The 20,881-nt window shown below is 38.9% G+C and overlaps 2 protein-coding genes and 1 long non-coding RNA gene across 11 annotated transcripts; 1 reads left to right on the forward strand and 2 right to left on the reverse strand.

Moving 5' to 3' along the window:
* Nucleotides 1–1,299: 1,299 nt before the first annotated feature.
* Nucleotides 1,300–4,566, reverse strand: LOC111018977 (pyruvate decarboxylase 2). The gene is made up of 6 exons (XM_022295255.2): nt 3,554–4,566; nt 3,325–3,488; nt 2,292–2,942; nt 2,075–2,192; nt 1,767–1,955; nt 1,300–1,682 (listed from the first exon to the last, which is right to left on the reverse strand). Exons 1-6 carry the CDS (start codon nt 4,178–4,180, stop codon nt 1,512–1,514), a joined length of 1,920 nt encoding a protein of 639 aa, XP_022150947.2. The 5' UTR covers nt 4,181–4,566; the 3' UTR covers nt 1,300–1,511.
* Nucleotides 4,567–4,713: 147 nt separating this feature from the next.
* Nucleotides 4,714–10,504, reverse strand: KT1 (potassium transporter 1). Of its 8 annotated transcripts, none has more exons than XM_022295232.2 (10): nt 10,377–10,504; nt 9,154–9,256; nt 8,090–8,333; nt 7,583–7,828; nt 7,362–7,412; nt 7,001–7,261; nt 6,877–6,929; nt 6,674–6,788; nt 5,952–6,206; nt 4,714–5,866 (listed from the first exon to the last, which is right to left on the reverse strand). In XM_022295232.2, the coding sequence occupies exons 2-10, from the start codon at nt 9,205–9,207 to the stop codon at nt 4,866–4,868; spliced, it is 2,280 nt and encodes a 759-aa protein (XP_022150924.1). In that variant the 5' UTR covers nt 9,208–9,256; nt 10,377–10,504; the 3' UTR covers nt 4,714–4,865. The 8 variants fall into 8 exon arrangements, with proteins under 8 accessions (XP_022150924.1, XP_022150925.1, XP_087977644.1 ...); XM_022295233.2 differs by lacking the exon at nt 10,377–10,504 and adding an exon at nt 8,975–9,074 and having other exon boundaries at nt 9,154–9,317; XM_088121518.1 differs by lacking the exon at nt 10,377–10,504 and having other exon boundaries at nt 7,001–7,228; nt 9,154–9,323.
* Nucleotides 10,505–10,588: 84 nt separating this feature from the next.
* LOC111018962 (uncharacterized) lies at nt 10,589–11,855 on the forward strand. 2 transcript variants are annotated; one of them, XR_002602462.2, is made up of 3 exons: nt 10,589–10,827; nt 11,184–11,383; nt 11,473–11,855. It is a non-coding gene; the product is annotated as an uncharacterized LOC111018962 (long non-coding RNA). The 2 variants fall into 2 exon arrangements; XR_015789687.1 differs by having other exon boundaries at nt 11,184–11,855.
* The last annotated feature ends 9,026 nt before the right edge of the window (nt 11,856–20,881 follow it).

Genomic DNA, 20,881 nt, shown 5'->3' on the forward strand with positions numbered 1-20,881 from the left:
CGTCCGAATGAAGATCTGAAAGAAGGAAATAGACACTTCGAAGCTCGTCTAGTGAAGACGTAGCCGACCTTCAATAGTTCAATAGAATTTAACATCAATAACTTTTATTTGCGTGTTTCTTTACTTTGTTATATATCTACATTTTAAAAAAGTTTTCAAAATCAATGTTAAAGTTTTGAGAGCTAAAAAAAAGTAATTTTTGAAAATGTCGTTTTTTTTTAATTCAACAATTGCGGAGTGAGAGTTGAGCCATAAACTTCTGAAATTATAAACATGCCTTATCCATTTAGCTATTTCGGATTGCTATAAAAACATTTTTTTCTATTTCTAAATTTGATTAGAATTTAAATGTGTTGTTAAGAATAGTAAAATACCTACTAAAATGATTAAGAGAAATGGACATAATCATTTTAAGGAACCCATGCTAAAGATAGTTCTTTCATTTTGGAGGGTTGGATGTAATATTAGTTAAATTGAATTAAATTTAGAACTAGTGAATCATTCCAAATTAGAAAAAACCCATAATTTTAGCCCTTTACCTCTGTTTTCCTTTTTTTTCATCATCTTAATAATATGTTTTATTTGTTATATATGAAGTAATTTTTGAAGAAAAAATATATATATATATATATAGTTGACAAAACCTGGCAATTCAACTAATTATGGAACGACTTTGGCAAAATATCTCATTCCAATGATGAAGATGTATTTTTATGAGATAATTTACTTTTTGTAAACTCACCCTGCATAAAGTTTTTTCGGAGCCGTTTGTTTGGTGAGAATCCAACATTTTCATTGGACGAGTATCTTGATTCTTACATTTATTTTGTGGGAAGGTAGAATTTTATGTGAGAGGGACATAAATACATATAAACATATAACAGAAAAATATTAAATTTAAACCTGAACTTGACAATATTAAATTTACACCTCACTGTTAGATAATGTTGTTTTTTTCACCTTAACCTTTAAATGTGTCACAAAATTTACTTTTTCAATAGATTTTCATTTGAAATTTTGTTGAAGAAAATAATCTCATGTGTCAAATGAATAAGAAAACATACACTCAGTCGGACATGAGAATTGTTCTAATATTTGTAAGCTTTGGTTGAATTATTTAATGGTTGATTTTTTACATTAATCAATTGAGAAACTTGATTTTTGTTAAATTAGTGAGTTTTTATGGATTTTTTAATTAATAGGTGAATTAGCAAAATGTTGATCGAGGGATAAAAATTATAACATTTTTCTAAGTTTAGAGTTAAAGAATTTGGGTCTATTAAAAGAAATATATTCCACAGTAATTTATGTTACATATATATAATCAATGAGTAGAGATCAATCCACACAATACACTAAATAGTTTTCCGCAAAATACTTTGATTTTCTTTTCCGAACAAATTGAATGAGAAAATACTCATTAGGCAACAAAAACTCATTCAAATTCACCTATATATCATACTTTTTATTGCAACTCCAACTGATCATCTAGAACTCGATTTAGGCTTCATCTATTGAGGATTTGGCGGGCGGCTATTCGCAGCACAAACTCTCGATCCCCACTCGAGTAGTTCTTTACTTGTATCATCTTTATGAACAATAATTTCGATGAAACATAAACAATCCTTTTTCTCTCCCGTCGCGGTATTAATCGCTGTGATCAGCTCCTCCTCACTACGCGCCTGAGAGCAAAAGACATGAACATCAAAATAAAGGGCAAGAAAATTTCAAGCTTAATTGATAGAAGTTCTTTCTGAAGATTAAACCTTTGTCGTCCAGCATTTGCCTTCACCATTGTGGATTGCATCCACCAGTGCTGTGTAGTTCCAGTTCTTGATTACGTTGTACGGTCCGTCGTGGATCTCGACTTCGATGGTGTAACCTCCGTTGTTGATTAGGAAGATTATCGTCTTTTGCTCGCATCTAATCATGGTCGACACATCTTGTGCTGTCACCTATGTTAAAAAGGAAAAGAACCACTATCTTAAAAGCAATTGCAACAACGTGGATCATATTCAAATAAATATGATGATCTGGTAGAAGTGAAAGGAATAATATAAATTAAGTTTAAAACCTGAAAGCTTCCATCACCGATGCAAGCAATTACACGCTTACTTGGAATCGATTGAGCATATCCCAATGTCGCCCCAACAGACCATCCAATCGAACCATATTGCATTTGGAATTCGTACCTAGTCCATTTTCGAGCCCCGATAATATTTATAAAAAATAATATTACGATGTAAGGATTCGAACACAGAACATATTAGGGTTGGAGTTTGATCTCTTACCCGCAACCTTTAGGGAGCTTGAGTTTCTGGCAGTTGAACCAGGAATCTCCGGTCTCGGCGATCACCGCGGTCTCGGCCGACAGCATCTTCTGTATGTGCTGAAACATAACGTTGACCCTCAGCGGCTCATTGGGCTTGCATTTCAGTGGCTGGCCGTCGGGGACAAAGATCCGATGGTAGTTCTCGTACGCCGTTGTGTTCCTTTTCAGTTTCTTGGCGAGTTCTTGAAGAAAATCCTTCATTAGAATACACCCGAAAGTTGGTCCATTGGCGATCATGACATGATCGGGCTGCACGATTACAGCCTTCTCTTTTTTAAGAAGGAGGGAATACCCGACGGAGCTGTAGTCGTTGAAGATGGGGCCGGCGAACAAATATGCATCGGCGGACTCCACGATCTCGCCGCAGAAGGCGGTGCCAACGGCTCCCCAATATGTTCCGATGAAGTGGGGGTGGTGCTCCGGGACGAGGCCTTTGGCCGACGGCATCACGGCCAAAGCGTAGCCACAGGCATCGGCCAGCTCGACCAATGCATCACAAGCTTTGGCCACTCGCAGCTTCGGCCCGCCGACCATCACTGGCTTCACGGCCTTGTTTAGGAATGCCGCTGTCACCTCCACTGCCGCTTCCAACCCCATCTTATTGCTCATTCTGCACCAACCAGATATTTTAAGTAACGATTTAGTTTATAAACTTTAGGTGGTAACAATTCAGGTGAATATACTATCAAATTGAGAATAATTTAGTCATGGTAGTTTGAAGTTATACTATCAAATAGAGAACAATTTAGTCATTGTAGTTTGAAGTTTTAAACGATCATCAGTCTCTATCTTAAAAAATGTTTATACATCGATAACAGAGGCCAAACGTGTTTATAAATTACAAACACCTATGATAAAAATCGACGCTTGAATGGTGAGGTCTAAATTGTTACACATTTTTCACTAGGCTATTTCGATTCTATTTAATAGATAAGTGGATCGACCGGACCGGACGGGACCGAAGACAAGGAAAAGTACAGAGTTTGAATTACCTTGGAGATATAGAAAATGGAATAGGCTCTCGGCTGAAAGTAGGGTGAGGGATGCCGGGTAAGTTGCAGCTGATGCTGAGGTACACAGGCTTGCTCTCAATCAGTGCAGTAGAAATTGCCTTATCAATCTGAGCATGCGCTTCTTCTATGTTGTTTATCACTCCCTAACACATAATAATAATCAATTTCAATCAACTTCTAATTTAAAATTTGTCATATTTTATGTTACCTGATAACATGTGACAGTTTGAAAGCATCTGAGTTCTTGGCTGAAATCAGACAAGCCAATGGTGTGGTGGAGAATTCTACTGGTTCCATAGTCATTGGTGTTAGGCCCTCCAACAATACAGATCACAGGAAGATTCTCGCTGTAAGCTCCAGCGATGGCGTTGAGAACGCTGAGTCCTCCAACCGTGAATGTGACCACACAGGCCCCGACCCCACGACTCCTCGCATACCCGTCGGCTGCATAGCCTGCATTGAGCTCGTTGCAGCACCCGACGTTGCACAGCCCTGGCTCGGCGATTAGGTGGTCCAGCAAGGTCAAGTTGAAGTCGCCAGGGATGGAGAATACGTCGCTCACCCCTATTTGGACCAATCGCCGGGCGAGGTGGCGCCCGAGCGTCGCATCTGGGGACACGATGGAGGATGAGGAGTGCGAGTCGGGGATGGCGAGAGACCCGGTTTGGGGCGCAGAAGCTACGTCGTTGTTGAATGGCTTGCATGAATCGAGAGCTCCGATCACAGTATCCATAACTGTTTGTTTTGGGAGAGAAATGTGGAGATGGAGAGGAGGGAGGGTGTGATATATATATATATAGGCCAATTTTGGAGGGGGAAGACTCATTCTCTCCATGTGTTTGTGAATAAGTGTGGCCTAGTATAAGAAAGAATAGAGAACTAATCTTTCTAACCATATTTCCATGCCTTTAGTTTCTCCTTTTACCTTTATGGTAGGATATTATTGGGTGTCGAACGAATTTAAATATCGAGTTCGTTTAAGTTATAATTTAAGTTTGTTTTGACGTACCCTTCTATCATACAAAAGAGTGATAGTGAGATATCGAATTAAACATAAGATGGACCATGAACTTGCACTATATGATACTTTGTATGGTTGCGAGCAATCTTCCCAAGATTACTTCTCTACCTGATGAAAAGACACATCAAGCAGTCTATGGACTCTTCAAGTTTTCAACTCGAATTTGTTATTTAAAAGTATTTAATTTCCTTGTGATATACTCATGCATATACCTCTTCCACATACATTCATTCTACTCAATAAATATGGCTTAGCCGACTCTCTGTCCGCCTCTCCTTTATTGATAGGCTCGGATAGGCCAAGTACTTCCATTGGCCTGTACTTCTCTTGTTAGGCTAGCTAGTAAGTAAGGTAAACGTAGTTAAATTTTTGTTATTTTGTTGAGATGAAAGTATAAAAACAAAGCTACATCTTAATGTGAAAACATGAAGGGCAAGGCCTAGGAATGAACTACTTAGTGTGTGTGTGTGTGTATATATATTTTGGGTTGAAATTGAAACTATACATAATAAACCATGCCAACTTCAAAAAGAGAAGTGTGAGGCACATTCAGAATAACTTCAGGCGCTCTGCAATTCTGATTCAAAAAAGCATACACAATATCAATGGCCAGCTTCTTGAAAATGGATGATGATTTCTTTGCCTTGACTGAGCAATGACCGAAAATGTACGTGATTCCCGATTCTTTTGCTCTCAATATCTGCATCACTTCCTCATTACGGATCGACTTCTCCCGATCGTCGACTGCAGTGTCCGTTACCTGATATTTGCAAGAAGACTGCAACATATTTGAGCTTGTAAAAGCCTGCTCCAATGGTTCATATTCACATGGCTCTTCCTCTGAATTTTCACACCCTCTAGGGACGCGAGTCATTGGTTTCCAAAAGTGACCTTCTGTTTCTACATAATGCACTAGAGCAAACACCAATCTGTTCTCAAAATCGTAGTTTTCTTGTAGCAAATCCTTGTAACCGTACCTCACGATGCACCGAAACATGTCGCATTCTTTCGGCCCGACCCTTGTAATGACCAAACGGTCTTCTTCGTTGATATGGGGAACTTGAACGTATTTAATACAAACAAATACAAGCACTTGATGAAATGCAGGCAAAGTGGTCACAAAGTGACCAAAAACAGCAGGAACCCCAGTCACCAAATTAGTATATATGAGTCCAATCCCGGGCACACGCACTATGCCAAGGCTAGGCCCTGAAGAAAGTATCTGATTCATCGACACTTTGTTCTCGTCATCGTATTCTTGCTTCTTCATCGTCCCATAGTTCCATGCATACATCGAACACATAAAGATCATAGAAAGAACGATGGGAATCCACCCGCCTTCATGAACTTTGCTGATCGACGCCGAGATGTAGAGTAGTTCTATTGACCCGAAAAACATGAAAAATGCAATGGCATTGATCAACCTCTGCTTCCAAACCAGAATTATCACAAGTGACATCAAGCAAGTTGTGACAAACATAACGATTGTGACTGCCAGCCCTACAAACCCATAAAAGAAAATCAGATTTCTTTCTCAAGAAATTCAAAATCTAAGCCCAAAGGATCACAATTCTAAGACTTGTACCATATGCATGGCCTATCATATTTGTGTCTCTCAACCCAATTGTCACAGCTAAACAGAGGCACATTAGCATCCAATTAACTTCTGGGATATAAATCTGCCCATATATCTTGTTTGAAGTGTGCATAGTTTTTACATGGGGGAAGCAATTCAAAGCACAACATTGATTTACGAGGGAGAACGTAGCTGATATCACAGCCTGGCTTCCTACAACAGAGGCAAAAGTGGCAACGACGAACACTGGCCAAAATGCAGCCTCTACACCGACAAACAATATAGTGTCATGTTAAGATATGAGTACATCAACCTACGGTCTTTGTGAGTTAAATTACAAGTTTGGTCGAAAGTTATATGAACTTTAAAATGTGTCTAATAGGTCTCTAAAGTCTAAACTTTCAATTTTGCGTCTAATAGGTTCTTAAAATTAAGAAGTGTCCAAGGTCCTTAAACTTTTAATTTTGCCTCTAATAAGTTGCTGTCTATTCGACATTTTTTTTAAATTCATAGATCTATTAGAAACAAAACTAGAGGGTCAAGAATAGAGCTATGAATTTTATAAAATGTTTCATAAACTTGTTATACACAAAGGTAGAAAGTTCAAGGGCATATTAGACATTTTTAAAATTTAGTGATCTATTAGACATAAAATTGAAAATTTAAGGACCTATTAGACACAGTAATACTAAAAGTTCATAGACTAAACTTATTAACTTCCTAGTTCCTACCAGGTATTGCTTTGTAGAAGCTCCTTTGAATATCTTCATGGTGCTTAGATAGGAATGCAGCCTCACCCAGATAAGCAAGAATCAAAGAGGGATATACAAGAAATGTAAAGGCAAACTGTGATTTAAATGAGGATTACAACCACATTAGGATCATGATGGCTTTGACTTATTATATTTAGAAAAGAAAAACAGTTACGAGTTACCTTGATTGAAAGCGAAGAGAAGTGGCCTAAGTCAGCAAACATTGCCTCCACACCTATGATAAATATCCCATAAGGAATGAACTCAATCACGAAACCGTACGATTTGAGATGTAATTAAAGGCACCTGTGATTGAGAGAACGACTCCGCCTAATGAAATCCAACCTTCGACGCCTGTGCTTCTCAGAAACTTCAGCATATAAACTGGAGAGAGCGCATGATATATACATGGATTCCACTTGATGATATTGTACATTCCGATAACGCTAATACAGGCAAGCCATGCCGTGATGATCGGAGCAAACATGAAAGCGACTTTGTGTGTTCCACGATGCTGAAGGGAGAAGAATCCAACTAAGATGACGCACGAGATTAAAACAACATAATCTGAAAGTGAGAAACACACAAATTTTGGCATGTTTTAATTGTTTTGCTATATATGGGAATGCAACCATTATAGAGAGGTTGAGAGGCTGATAGTACTTACTCTCATGGAGTCCAGTGATCTTTTGTTTGACTCCTGAGACTGCTGAAAGAACTGAAAGGACAGATACTTATAAATCATTTTAAGAATTAGCAAATCCAAGAAATCAATTATGTAGTCATTTTAAAATTATCAACTAAATCAATATTTTTAGAATTAGCAGTGGCATTCAACTTATATCTTGAGATGTTAGGATGATCTAAGCTAAAAGTAAATGCAGTGACCTGATATTGCAGGAGTGAGGACTCCATCACCAATACCCATACAGGTTCCAAAGAGAACAAACACCAAAAAAAAATTTCTAAAAGATGGATGAAGCTGAAAAAAGGACTTCAGAGTGGCACTCGGCCTCGTTTCTGGGATTCCCTTCATGTCGTACGCCGATAGCTTTTCATCTACCGGCTCTTGATTCGGTAGAATGCATAATCTTGCGTGCCTGCAGAGAAGAGAGTACAGTGCAAAGGTACCCCCTGCATCACAAGCCAATGTTCTGAAATAATCAAGTTTTCATTTCCAACTATCTAAATATTGCGCTTCAAGCTAATGAGTCCTTTACAGTTACATATTTTCCAAAAATCTCGAAGTTAACGTTCAGAAAAAAGGCTTTAAAGATGTTGTCCTTATATATCTAAAATCTTCCTCACTTCGAACCGTATGGGACTATGTTCGTGTCTCTAACAATTAAATCAAACGACTATTTCTTATAATGGATGAGCAGAAAAACTTTTTACCTTCGCCATTATCGTCGGCTGACATGACAATGAAAACGTATTTGAAGAGAGCAATGAGTGTAAATGTCCAGAAGATGAAGGATAGAACCCCATAAATCTCTTCATCATTCTCATGGAGGCTCAGTTTCCCAGAGAAAGTGGTTTTGTAAACATATAGAGGGGAGGTGCTGAGGTCGCCATAAACCACTCCTAGACTTTGGTAAGCCAACATAAGCACACTTCTGTAGGACTCATTCTTCACATTCTGATCAGAAATAGTAAAAAATAGTTGGTTGTACTTTTGAAATAAGTAATTGAGACAAGTGTTTTACAAAGTACTGTTAGCTTAAACACTCAATCTAATTATTCTTTACACAAAAGTCTCTCACTAGCTTCTCTTGACACACATTTTTTCACCAATCTCTTTATTCTCTAATTCTTGTTCAATTTGTCTTGAATCAGAGAAGAATAGAAGAAGTTTGGTCCTTAAGGAAATCAAACTGACCACCTGTGTCGCCAAAGCGAATATAGCTTAGTGGTAATTGGTATATATCTCCAACCAAGAGAGTGTGAATTCGATCCCTACCCCCCACATGTTGTACTAAAAAAAATTCGACCACTTGTGTCGCCGTGAAAATGTTCATGCAACTGTGAAAGGCCTCCCATGAGTGTGCCCTAAACATCCTATTTGAAATATTGGAACCAAACAACAAAGTATTCATCATTAAGATAGAAGCAATTTTGATAAAAACACTCAAACCCACTATCAAAGCTACCAAGCCCATCTTCCCATCAACATTCTCAAACAAACAAACAAGCAAAAAAATGGAGAACTGCCCCCAAACGAAGAAGGTTACAGATTCATCCCAAATTTCAGGCTGAAAAGGAGACTTTGAGGGAATCTACCATGTAAAAATGCATTTCACTCAAATCCAAAGCGAACCCACTTCCCATATGGACCCGTAAAGCAACACAGTCATACAATACAGCTACTGCAATTTCTCAGCTGTGTGGGACAAAGCAGAAATGAGAATCCGTATGAAAATGTTGATTTGGTTGGAGGAAGTTTTAGGGCAGAAGAATACCTTGGGAGAGATGCCTTCTGTTTCAACATTCTCCTCTGATGGGTCGCTGTTCATGGCTACATACACACAAAAAAAGAAAAGAGAGGGGAAGCGGGCAAGTCCTCTGCAGAGAGGCAAGGTAAATAAATAAAATATGGCCATCATCATTCAAAACTAACCATAACCAAATTAGCAACACCTTTCACTGTCATACTATATAAGTTTCAACCATTTTAAATCTTCTTTTTTTTTTTTTTTCGTCGTTCCAAATAAACGGTTAAGATATATCCTTCAATTTTTGGACATATATTTCAATTAAAAAAGATAGAAAATTCAAATCTTCACCAAACACGTAAATATATAGTCTTTAAATTGTTCATATAACAATCCCTATTTAGACTTTAAAAAATGGCTGTTACTTTTTTAGTACAAGAAATTTGAGATGGAAGATTGAAGATCCCAAAATTAACCTAAAGAATAAAGCTATGGTCCAATATAACAAATGATATCTATTTAGTTTAGATATGTTATTGAACTTTTTAGATTAATACAATACTGTGCCTAATAAGTCATTATCAACTGCAAAAACATTTTAATGTAAGTTCACTGTACCAAATATTAGAAATTACTTGAAATCAGCATGTCGTGTAATCTTTAAATACTATCGAATGTCATCTTTAAATTGACAATTAATAAGAGTAAGCATAGATTAGCAATAATTAACATGTATTCTTTCTTTTAAGGTCGGAGATTCGATCTCCCATATATCCAAATTATTGCAGTTCAAAATATGATTTTAAATATCCGTCGATACGTCGACACATACATGTTTTCATGGGTTCGACATCGACATGAGTGGTAAATCGACGTTTCCATCATAGTACAAGAAAATCGACAAAATATGAAAAATATCAACAAAATGTCACTAATATATACATAATATTAAGCCAAACCGAGTGGTTAAGGCATTCATCTCTTATTGAGAGGTCATAATCTAGAAATAGGAAAATATTTATTTGTTCATTTAATATTTTTTACGATTTTTAGAATTTTTCTAATTTTTACAGAAATATCATCGATATGGATATTTTCATAAATATTTGCATGAAATTAAGAAATAGACATTTCGATCGACGTGACATTTAAAACATTGGTTCAAATGCAACAATTGCTCTCAAAATAAAGAAAGGTTTGCAACAAATTTATAAAAATTTACTAAAATAGGCAATGTTGGTCGTGCATACCACAGATTCTCTTTTGGAAGAATTGGAGAGAAACCCTTTACAATGATTGATGAAACAGGAAAGACGGACTCATAAGCCTGAAAATCCGATTACAAAAAAGCGATCGGAAGAAGAAAAATTCGAACAATGGGTACCCAAAACCATCCATTCAGAAGAAGAAGAAGAAGCAGATGTGAGTCTTTTTCTTTCATTACTCTCCCATGGCCGACAGATAAGAAAGCTAACGCCATTTCGCCATCATTATCCTCCGTAAGAAATTGACTGGAACTTTGGGGTCACACTCAAATCCCTAACAGATCTCTAAACTTTGTGACATGGATGTTATACCTAATTCGTAATCCTTCTCCGTTGTTGCTTTCAAAATTTCTCTCTGTCATTCAGTGTACTTATGAGTAGAAGACGTGGTACGGTGGGAGAGATGGAACAATCAAAGATCAATGGTTTTTGGAAGGTAAGAATCTGACTTCTCATAGTTTTAAAATCACTCGATTATCTGCTCTGCCCATAATGTGTTTGTGATAATGCCTCACTGAATGGAATCCAATAGTTTGGGCTGAGACAGAGTCAGAGAGTTAATATGGTGGTTGGGGTTGATAATTGAACTCATTTGCAACTTGCCCACTTGAAAAAAAGAAAGAAAAAATTCATCTCTCAATCTTCTTGATTCAGCCTCTAGTCAAAACTGTGGGTTTTTTTTTTTGTTTGTTTGTTTGTTTCTTCTTTCTATAATTCTCTGCCATTGGATTGTTCTGTAACCATCAAATCTGACATTGGCATCCAATTCTCCATTGTTCCATAAATTTGCAGCTGCAACTTGCAAGCTGGTGGTGTTGAGAAATGAGAATTGGATTCTCCTCCACCTCATTGGGGAGGCTTGGTTTGCTTTGATGAATTCTGAATTTGATTCTTGAAGCTTAATAATGGAAAAGGAAAACTTATGATATTGAAGCTTCAGAAGACTCTAAAGCCTTGTTTGGTCTTTTGGAGAGATTTTAAGGGCCAAACAAGTAAAAAAGATGGAAGCTTTTTTTTTTCTTTTTTTCCTTTTTTTTTATCACAACAATGGAAATTGAAAATGATGTGATATATTATGCAGCCAAAATCAAACACTAGAAACGGAATGCGTGTGTTTTCTCAAAGCAAGCTTCAGCAGCCACCGACTCTCTTGTAAAATCCGAATCTTGTTCGTTTGCGAGCGGAATCAAAATAGAATGATGCTGCCAACATGAGCTTAGCTTAGCGATGGATACCTGTTTTGACCAAGAGGTCATGAGTTCGAATCCCCTCCCTCCATTTGTTGTATTAAGATAAACAATATTGCATGCTTATCCGCACTCATCATTAACGAACCCAATAAGAATTTGACTGGTTTTTAGTTTTTTAAAAAATAGAAAGGAAAAGAGTGCCATTATAATTTTCTCCATATTCTTATCCTTATGATATTATTTGGCATTGATGTTGATGAATTAATTATTTTCATTTCTTGCTATCTTTTTTTTGTAGCCACTAAATTATTGTATATTGGAAAAATTTTTGTTTCGAATTATATTTCATCATGTCTCCTCTATTTTTGGTAGTTATGCTTTCAAACATCATGATTTAGTTCCATCGAAAAACTATTTTAGTCATTGTTAATTTTCTAATCAAATTTTTAATAAAAACATAATATAGGTTTGTTTTTTGTTCATTTACTTGATGAGTAATTGTCTATGTGAACCAGTGGTTAAAGTCCGGTATCAAATTTCAAAATGAATTTTATTTCTTATTAATTGATAATGGAAAATATTAACAAGGATAAAAAAATATTTTATTCAATTTCAAGGAATTCAAATAAAATATTTGAAAGTTGGGAGGTAAGGTACAAAAGTTTAAACATAGTTGATTGGATGAAGTTTAGAGATTAAAATAGAATATAAAATAAGAATATATATATATTAGCATATAATACAAAAATGTTTAGGTTTAAATATTATTTTGGTCCCTGGTCTTCTTAGATTTTTTTTTCATTTTGATCGTTAATCTTTCAGGTTGATTTTATTTAGATCCATAAATTTTTAAAATTTATTTTTTAGTTTAAACTTCAAAATAAGAAAAGAAAAAAAAAATTGAGAACTTAAAAAGTAAAACAGATCTTTTAAAAATTCATAGACTAAAATTGTTATTTTTTAAAATTTGATGATGCACAAGAGCAAAGAGATAGAAATTTACACAGAGAAACGTTAAATAAGTGCGTTTATTATGGAGGGTCGAGGTATAGCATACAATCACTTTACCATCATGTCTGTTGTGGGTAAAAGATAACAGTATAGACCGATGGACCATGTGGGCCGACCCGTGAATGGTGGGCCGAACCGAGCAGGACTCGGCCGGCCGAGCCCCGCCCTCTGTCTTTCGATGGTCGGCCATACCTAGGGCTATTGTTTTTGTGCGTGCAGACCCACGAAATCTGAAACCTAAGGTGAAAGATTACGAAACCCTAGGAGATTATTCAACTATAAATAGGGAGGGGTTACCTCTCTAAGGTAAGCCAAGACCACACTTTAAGTCCCTTAATTGTTTAACTAATCTCTCCTTTTGCTAACTTAGGCATTGGAGCCAGTGTGACTGAAGTCACACCGGGTTAGGATTTTTGTTCGGTTTTGTAGGTATCTGATCCTGAAGTATTCGAGTTGGTGCATGGAGCAGAGAGATCCGATCTACCAGAATCCCAACATCAACATTTGGCACCGTCTGTGGGGACGATACAAAGCACGTTCGATCAAGGAAACATGAACCCGGAAAAGCCCCGCAGCGTTCCGATGGCGACTGCCACCTAAAGAGGAGGTTGAACATGGACGACCCTCTGAGTGGAGGCATTGATGCTGAGCCGAGCCGAGCCGATCCGAAGTGTTGAGAAGGCTTGCCAGAGGATCTATAGGCCGAGATGCAGGTGCAGTCCGAAAACCGATTTGTTGTTCTAGAGGAGAAGGTCAAAGGGATGTACCAGCGCATGACCCAACTGCTTCAACAATTGAAACAGAGGGAAGCAAGTCTACCGCCACTTGTCAGAGACCCCCGAAAGGGAAAGGGCTCGGCTCTGAGTGAGGCAGATGAGTCGTCAAACAGTGCGCAGAGCAAATTAAAACTGGAGGGAAACCACAAGCGGAGAACTCGGATCTTTGACTCGCAAGGCCAGCCGAATGCTGACAAGGGACGACCCAAGTCTCCAACACCTGCTGAGGGCAAAGATGAGCCGAATACCTGAGGAGATCTCGGGCAAGGGGACTTTGACAAAGAAAAGCTTGGAGAGCGGGCCCGAGTTATCCAAGAAGCAAGTAAGCTTGAAAGAGAAAGGCTTCGACCTGGAAGAACTAATAGATCAAGCAGATTCCTCGTTCACGGAGGAGATAATGGGGGAGAAAGTCCCTCCGAAATTCAAGCTACCATCTCTAAAGCAGTTCGACGGAACGACTGGCCTGGTTGATCATCTTGATGCTTACCGAGAATGGATGGACATCTACAGGGTCTCAGAGGCAATCCAATGCCGCGTTTTCTCTTTCGCCCTAGATGGATCAGTTAGGGTTTGGTTCCGACAACTAAAGCGAGGGTCGATTTCAAGCTTCAAAAGCTTGGCCAGGGCATTTGTAACCCAGTTTGTAGGAGGTTGGAATCAGAGTCGGCCGGTGGCGTATCTCTTAACCATTAAGCAGAGAACGGCGGAGAGCCTCCATGATTAGGTGGCACGGTTCAACGAGAAGAAGCTATAGATGGAGGGTCTAACTGATGCAGTATCGCTATTAGCATTCATGTCAGGCATCAAGGACGAGCACCTGTAATTTTCATTCAGAAAGAAAACTCAGAGCAGTTTCGCGGAAGCACTAAGCCGAGCTTAGAAATACATAAGTCCTGGGGAGTTCTTCCATTCAAAGAAAGAGTCTGAAGGGAGGCGCGCCGACCAGAAAAGAGAGAGATCAAGGGAAAAGCCCCTAAGCTCGAAGTGGGAGAAGCGAGATCGGGTCGTCGGACAGAAGGATCTACCTATGAAGTTTGAAAAGTATACTCCGACCACGGTTCCATTGGAGCAGGTATTGATGGAGATCAAAGACCAAAAGCTACTTAAATGGCCAGAGAGGATGAAGGCGCCTCCGAACAAGAGAAGCAAAGGGCGATACTGCCTCCTCCAAATAGACCATGGACATGTTACACAGGATTGCTTTGATCTCAAGGAAGTGGTAGAAGGGCTCATCCGGAAAGGGTACCTCAAAGAATATGTGGATGATCTCAAAGCAACTCCGAATAGGGAAAATGACAACAAATCCCCTATCAGGGAAATTCGTACGATCATTGGAGGTTCAACAGAACAGGAGTCTGGCAGGAAGAGAAATACAAGTGTACGGGAAGCAAGAATGGGCCTAGGGTAATATGAGGTCTACCACGCAGCTTTTGCCGAACGACCCATAAGGATAGAATTTTCGGAAGTTGAGACTGTTCACCTCTTCCACCCACACAACAATGCGTTGGTTATCACCTTCAAGTAGCCAACACAAAGGTGCACCAGATTTTGGTCAACGAGGGCAACTCAGCCGACATCATCTCCTTAGCAGCCTACAAGACTATGTACCTAGGAGAGAAAATCCTTAAGAGCAGTAGGGTTTGGAGGGGAGCAAGTCATTCCGGAAGGAAGAGTGGAGCTACCAGTCACATTTGGAAGTGGGCTGAAAAGCGTCATCAAAGTGGTAGAATTTCTCGTCGTCGATTACTCGTCTTCTTACAAAGCAATATTGGGAAGACCGACCATACACACGCTCAAGGCAATACCCTCGACATACCACCAATCTATGAAATTCTCAACGCCTAGAGGGGTAGGTGAAGTCAGAGGAAAGAAACGAGTATCACACGTGTGCTACTATACCTCGCTAAGGGGTTACAACTCAGGGGCATCTACTTCAAAGTAATTTTGACCACATCAGTGACAGATGAGATAGGATTTAGAGGCAGTTTTTATTTTTGTTTTTCTGTTTGTTTTTCTTTTTCTTTTTTATGGTTATACATTTATTTCAGTTTAATGAAATTCATATTACTTACTTAAGCAACCATTGTCACTACTTCTCATGAGTTCATCAAGTGGGGGCAAGATAATATTACGGATCGACTAAATCTCAATCAAAGGCTAAACCAAAAGCAGCCACTTGGCCTAGCACGGTTAAAACACAAGGCGGACAAAGAACCCAATGAGCGCAAGAGGAGGGTATAAAACTACTAGATGTAATCAGCATGTTAGAAACCCACAAAAACTTAAGAGCAGACAAAGTAAACTCCGCCAAAATGAAGAGCCTTAAACGAATAGAAATTTAAAGGGATTTCATTGAAAATTCCGACATACAACTAACAATGGTAACAAAGACAACAGAAATAGAAAGCTTTTTGAAGCATGAAAACATCAACAGATGATTCGACCCCTACTCGTCGTCGTCACTATCATCCATGTCATCAGAAGCATTGCATTCATCCCGAAAACGCTCCTGAAGAAAGGAATAGTCAACATCGGGATGCTTTTCAGAGACTTGGCGGAGGGATCAGGACACGCCACATTCCATGGCGGCATTCTGTAGATCAACATAGTCCTGAGTCTTCTTAAACTCAGCGGCCAGGAATTTGGAGTTAGATAACCGATCATTAGCCTCGTCGAGCTTCCTTTGTAGAGCAGCGAGGTCATCTCGGGATTTTCTCCATTCAACCTCCTGGTCGTGTTGGGCATTTGCCAACAACGTATTGGCTTGATCTAGAGAGGCGAGGGTCTAATCCAACTCGTCCCAAGGAGCATAATGACCATGGAGATGGTTAATTTCGTCAGCGACTCTACCCGAAAAAACAACCAAGCGGTTGAAAACTTGTCAAAAGTCAACAGCAGTGTTGGCAGGAAGCGACATTAGAAATTGAAAACCGACTATGATTTTGACCTGGTGGAGATCGTCGAGGCAAGTATGGATGCTTTGCTGAGGGTTAGAATAATCAAAGCTTGATCCACTGGATGACTCTCCCAATCACTGTCAAAGGGTAAAAGCCCTCTCTAGATAAACTGCCCCGTCGATTTCGGTTTCATACGGGCCCAAAAAGGGGAAGGCCGACACCTGGGAATAAGACCCGGGAGGGCCATGAGATGAGGAGGGAGTTGAAGTCCCTTGAAGCCGAGTAGAGCGGCGGGGTGCGGTAAGAGGTCTTGACGATGGAGCCCGATCTCGAGAGAAGGGATCATCCTCCGTCAAGTCGGTAATTTTGACATCAGAAGCTCGACTAGATCCAGCACCCGAGCTTCGAGCATTCTGACGACATTCCCTTTCAAATAAGGAAGTAGCCCATCTCGACATTTCTACAAAGAGAGTATGACATAAGGATCAACTGAAAGCAAATTTAAAGAAAGCTTCAGATGGATACCTGGGGGTAGAAGAGGCCGAAATCCACCAGGTTCTGCTCGCTCACCAGATCTGGACCCCACCGCTCAACGTCAAGCAGCTGGAGGACGGAGTAGTAAAAATTCAACGCTTCGGCAGAGAGTTCGTAGGACGGGCAGCTGCCAACAAAAGAGAAAGAAGGAGTTTAGAATGTGATGTATGAACGTCCCGATGAGAGTTCGGGAAGCTACATACCTAACTCCCTACACTCTGTCGGGACAGGAAAATGTAATCTATGGTCGTCTCGAGCAAGCCAGTCACCGCCGACAAGGAACCACTCATCCTTCCAATGCTTTATAGAAGAAGGGCCCGAAATAAGAATTTGATTTCGTGAGCTAATATAAAAATGAAAGTTGTCATCAAAGCTGTGCTTAAGATAATAAAGCGACATAAAGGTGGTCGCGGTCAAGGGTTGGTCACCCCCAAGATAGGAACACAGAATGAAGCAACTGATCAATGTGGACCACCCATTAGGAACAATTTGATAGGGAGCCACTTGGTTAAAAGCTAGAAAATTTTGAAGAAATAGGTGCAGTGGAAGGCGAACGCCAAATTTAAATATAGCCGCATAAAATACGACTTCTCCGGGAAAAGATCCATCGACACTCTCCCCGAGATTCGATAGGCGGAGGTTGATTGAATCGGGTATGCGATATTTCGAGCGGAGGCGGTGCAAATCCCTCGTTGTAAGCATGGAGTTGTCCATCCAAAAGGGACGAAAGGGACGAAGCTCAGACGACAAGTGGGATGATGACTCATCATCGAAATTCGAAAGTAGTCCACTCGAAATTTAGATCACTACTAGAAGTCATGGAGGTAAAGCAAATAGCAAGGAAGTGTAGATGATTACCTCGGATGGAAGAAGTGAGTGGAAAATTAAGAAATGAGAACGGGTTTATATAGCAACAATAGTGTGGGAATGCAATTTAGACGCATGGTCAAAGATCGTTAGATCAGAGACCTGCTTGGCTACCCGGAAGTCCAGGACAACCTCGGTCATCGATCCAGCAGGGACATGACAACACATCTCGCGGGAATCGATGACGTGACCTCACCTATGCAGAAACCGATACTCGACATGACAACACATCCCACGGAAACCGATGACGTGACCATACCTGCACGGGAATCCACAAAAAGTGGCTCGACAGTCAAGGATAGTGACAACTTAGTCACAAACTCCAACGACACGACTCGGCTCGGCAGCCAAGGAAGAAGCCACCTCGGGCCAGAATCCTGACTAGGAGGCGACAAGGTAGTGACTGACGTGACCCATCCCTCTTGAGTTTGTTAGATTCAAAACCCGAAGTTGACAGCACAACACATGGTATGGCCCACCGGTAAGTATACTCTCAAAATGATAAGAATAAAATAATAATAATAATAAATATATCACTTCAAGAGTAGGGGCAATTGTTGTGGGTAAAAGATAACAACATAGACGGACCATGCGGGCCGACCCGTGAATGGTGGGCCGAACTGAGCAGGGCTCAGCCCAAAGTCGAGCCCCGCCCTCTGTCTTTCGATGATCGACCAGACCTAGGGCTATTGTTTTTCTTGCGTGCGGGCCCACGAAATCTGAAACCTAGGGTGAAAGATTACGAAATCCTAGGGATTATTCAACTATAAATAGGGAGGAGGTCACCTCTCCAAGGTAAACCAAGACTACACTTTTAAGTCCATTACTTGTTTAAGTAATCTCTCCTTTTGCTAACTTAGGCATCGGAGCCAGTGTGACTGAAGTCACACCAGGTTAGGGTTTTTATTCCGTTTTGCAGGTATTCGGTCCTGAAGTATTCGAGTTGGTGCGCGGAGCGGAGAGATTCAGTCTACCAGAATCCCAGCATCAACAATGTCAACACACATTATTTTTAGGTCCCAAAATGAAAACAACTACTTCTAAAAGCAATAAAATGGTTTTCGTTTTGGTGGGTCAATTGAAAGTAGCCAATGATTATTATCATTCACAAGCTCACCTAATTTTGTTGAATTACTCCAAATTTTGTATTAGGATAACTACAAATTACACATTTGTAGTCCATACATCTTTATATAATTTTTTTGTTGGGATTGGTGGAGCCAAATCGATGTCGGGACGAGTCTGGAGCGAGTCGAGATGAAGCAGGAATGAAAAGGTTAGAAGAAGCAGAGCTGCAGGCAAGGATGGCCAAGGAGGGAGCATCCGTAGCGCTGCCGCTATCACGATGGGGTGCATGCAGGCAACGTTCCGTCTGTAGCGCCATGGTACTGTAATGATGTTCTATAAATATAACAACTTCGATTTTAGGTTTTTTGAGTTTAGAAGTCGTTTTGAGAGCATCTTGTGGCTGTTTTGAGGTAGAGGCTCGGGGTATTGGCAGTAACATCGGGGCAGATCAAGATCTTCTTATTTGGGGTAATTAGATCTTGATTCTATTGTGAGCTTTTCATTCATGTACCTAAGTATAATACACTATACTTAGGTACATGAATGAAAAACTCATAATAGAATCATGATCTAATTTACAAGCTAGATAGTTTTTGTTGGGAGCTCTAGAGGGTGAATATCTATGGGGAGATATATTTGAGTGCTTCTATCCAATTTCATTATTAATGAAACCCGCATCTGAGCGGAAGATTGGACGTAACTCATAATCTATTGGGGCTAACCAGTATAAATTATTGTGTCGTTTATTGATTTTCTTATATTTCTCTTGTATTTTGTGATTAGCTTAGATAACTGGATATAACTGTAAAAAAGAAAATTGTTTTGAGTGCCTAATTTCCCGACACGTTTATGGTCTCTTAGTCATTTTTTTCCCTAGTACTAAAATTCATACAAGAAAGTGAGGATTTGAATCTATGATCTTTTGTAAAGATTTATAATACTTTAACCAGTTGCATTATGTATATATTTTATTTATTTATGTGATGAGTAGATATATTTACGTATGATGTGATATAATATAATGTGTTAGGTGTTGATGTAGAAATTTGGTCTCATGAAATTCCGTCAAATTCACATCAATCTTCATGAATAAAAGGGATCGACGAGACTTGCAAAACAGAATAGCATTAAAGACCGGTGTGGCTCTTGCCACACAAGCTCCGATGCTTAAGTTGAAATCGAAGTAGTTGAGTATAAAATGTAGAGTGTTGTGAGCATAGCAAAGAGTAGAGATTTGCCGCCTCCTAAATTTGACTTACTTCCCTATTTATAGAAGTTGAATCCTGATCCTAGGGATTGTGTTATCTGGGAAATCTTCTACTTTTGAATATAGGATATCTTCTCCTGAATCTAAATGTCATCAAAATATCTTCTCTTTTGAATCCGTTGAAGGGAATTGAGATTTTCTCATTCATAACATTACGTATTCAAATTGTGAAATGGGTTTGAGCACTCAATGAATGATTAATGAAAGAAATATTCGTATAAGTCCATTATTTATAGATGCTGGTATTTCCATCATCTAATCAAGTAGTTTTTCCATAGGTAGTTCTTTTCTTCTAAAATAATATGTTAGGGAGTGACATAAAAGTGTGTTTGAAAAGGTGAAAAGTACTTAGTAAAATATTTTTGTCTTTTATGTACTTAAGAAGTGCTTTTAAGTGGGCAGAATAAAACATCAAAATGCATTCTTATCGAAGTATTTTTAGGTTGAAAAACAAATTTGATCCTGTACTTTTATGAAGTAATGATTTGGTAATAATTTAATAATTTTTAGTAGGTAATAATTTAGTACATGTAGTTTAAAGTTTGTAACAATGTAGTGCATATCGTGAAATTTTTTGTTAAGTTTCTTATGTATGTAGATTAATAAACTGATGATAGACCAAATGTATTTATAAATTACAAAAAATAAATTCTTACACATCATAAAAATGACGATTAATTTTGATGGAATTTTTCATGGTAAGGAATTTAAACTATAGGGATCAAATTGTTACGTCAATTTGGAAGTACAGAGACTAAATTGTTAGAAATTAAAGTCTAGAGACTAAAATGTTACTTTTGGCAAAAGTACAGGGACCAAATGTATGTTTAACCTAATTTTTACTAAATTATTTATTCTAGAACCACTCTTGAACACGTCA

Source organism: Momordica charantia, assembly GCF_013281855.1.
Source record: "Momordica charantia cultivar OHB3-1 chromosome 3 unlocalized genomic scaffold, Mcharantia_2.0 BLBB01000003.1, whole genome shotgun sequence".
NCBI classification, from domain to species: Eukaryota; Viridiplantae; Streptophyta; class Magnoliopsida; order Cucurbitales; family Cucurbitaceae; genus Momordica; species Momordica charantia.

Coding starts and splice junctions, on each gene's coding strand:
- KT1 (XM_088121517.1), bottom strand. CDS start 9,300: ATGATGATGGCCATATTTTATTTATTTACCTTGCCTCTCTGCAGAGGA. Junction 7,262..7,361: donor GATCACTGGACTCCATGAGA/GTAAGTACTATC, acceptor TCTCACTTTCAG/ATTATGTTGTTTTAATCTCG. Junction 6,789..6,876: donor TCTCTTCGCTTTCAATCAAG/GTAACTCGTAAC, acceptor TTTAAATCACAG/TTTGCCTTTACATTTCTTGT.
- LOC111018977 (XM_022295255.2), bottom strand. CDS start 4,180: ATGGAGAGAATGAGTCTTCCCCCTCCAAAATTGGCCTATATATATATA. Junction 2,193..2,291: donor AAGCTCCCTAAAGGTTGCGG/GTAAGAGATCAA, acceptor AAAATGGACTAG/GTACGAATTCCAAATGCAAT. Junction 1,956..2,074: donor TCGGTGATGGAAGCTTTCAG/GTTTTAAACTTA, acceptor TTTTTAACATAG/GTGACAGCACAAGATGTGTC.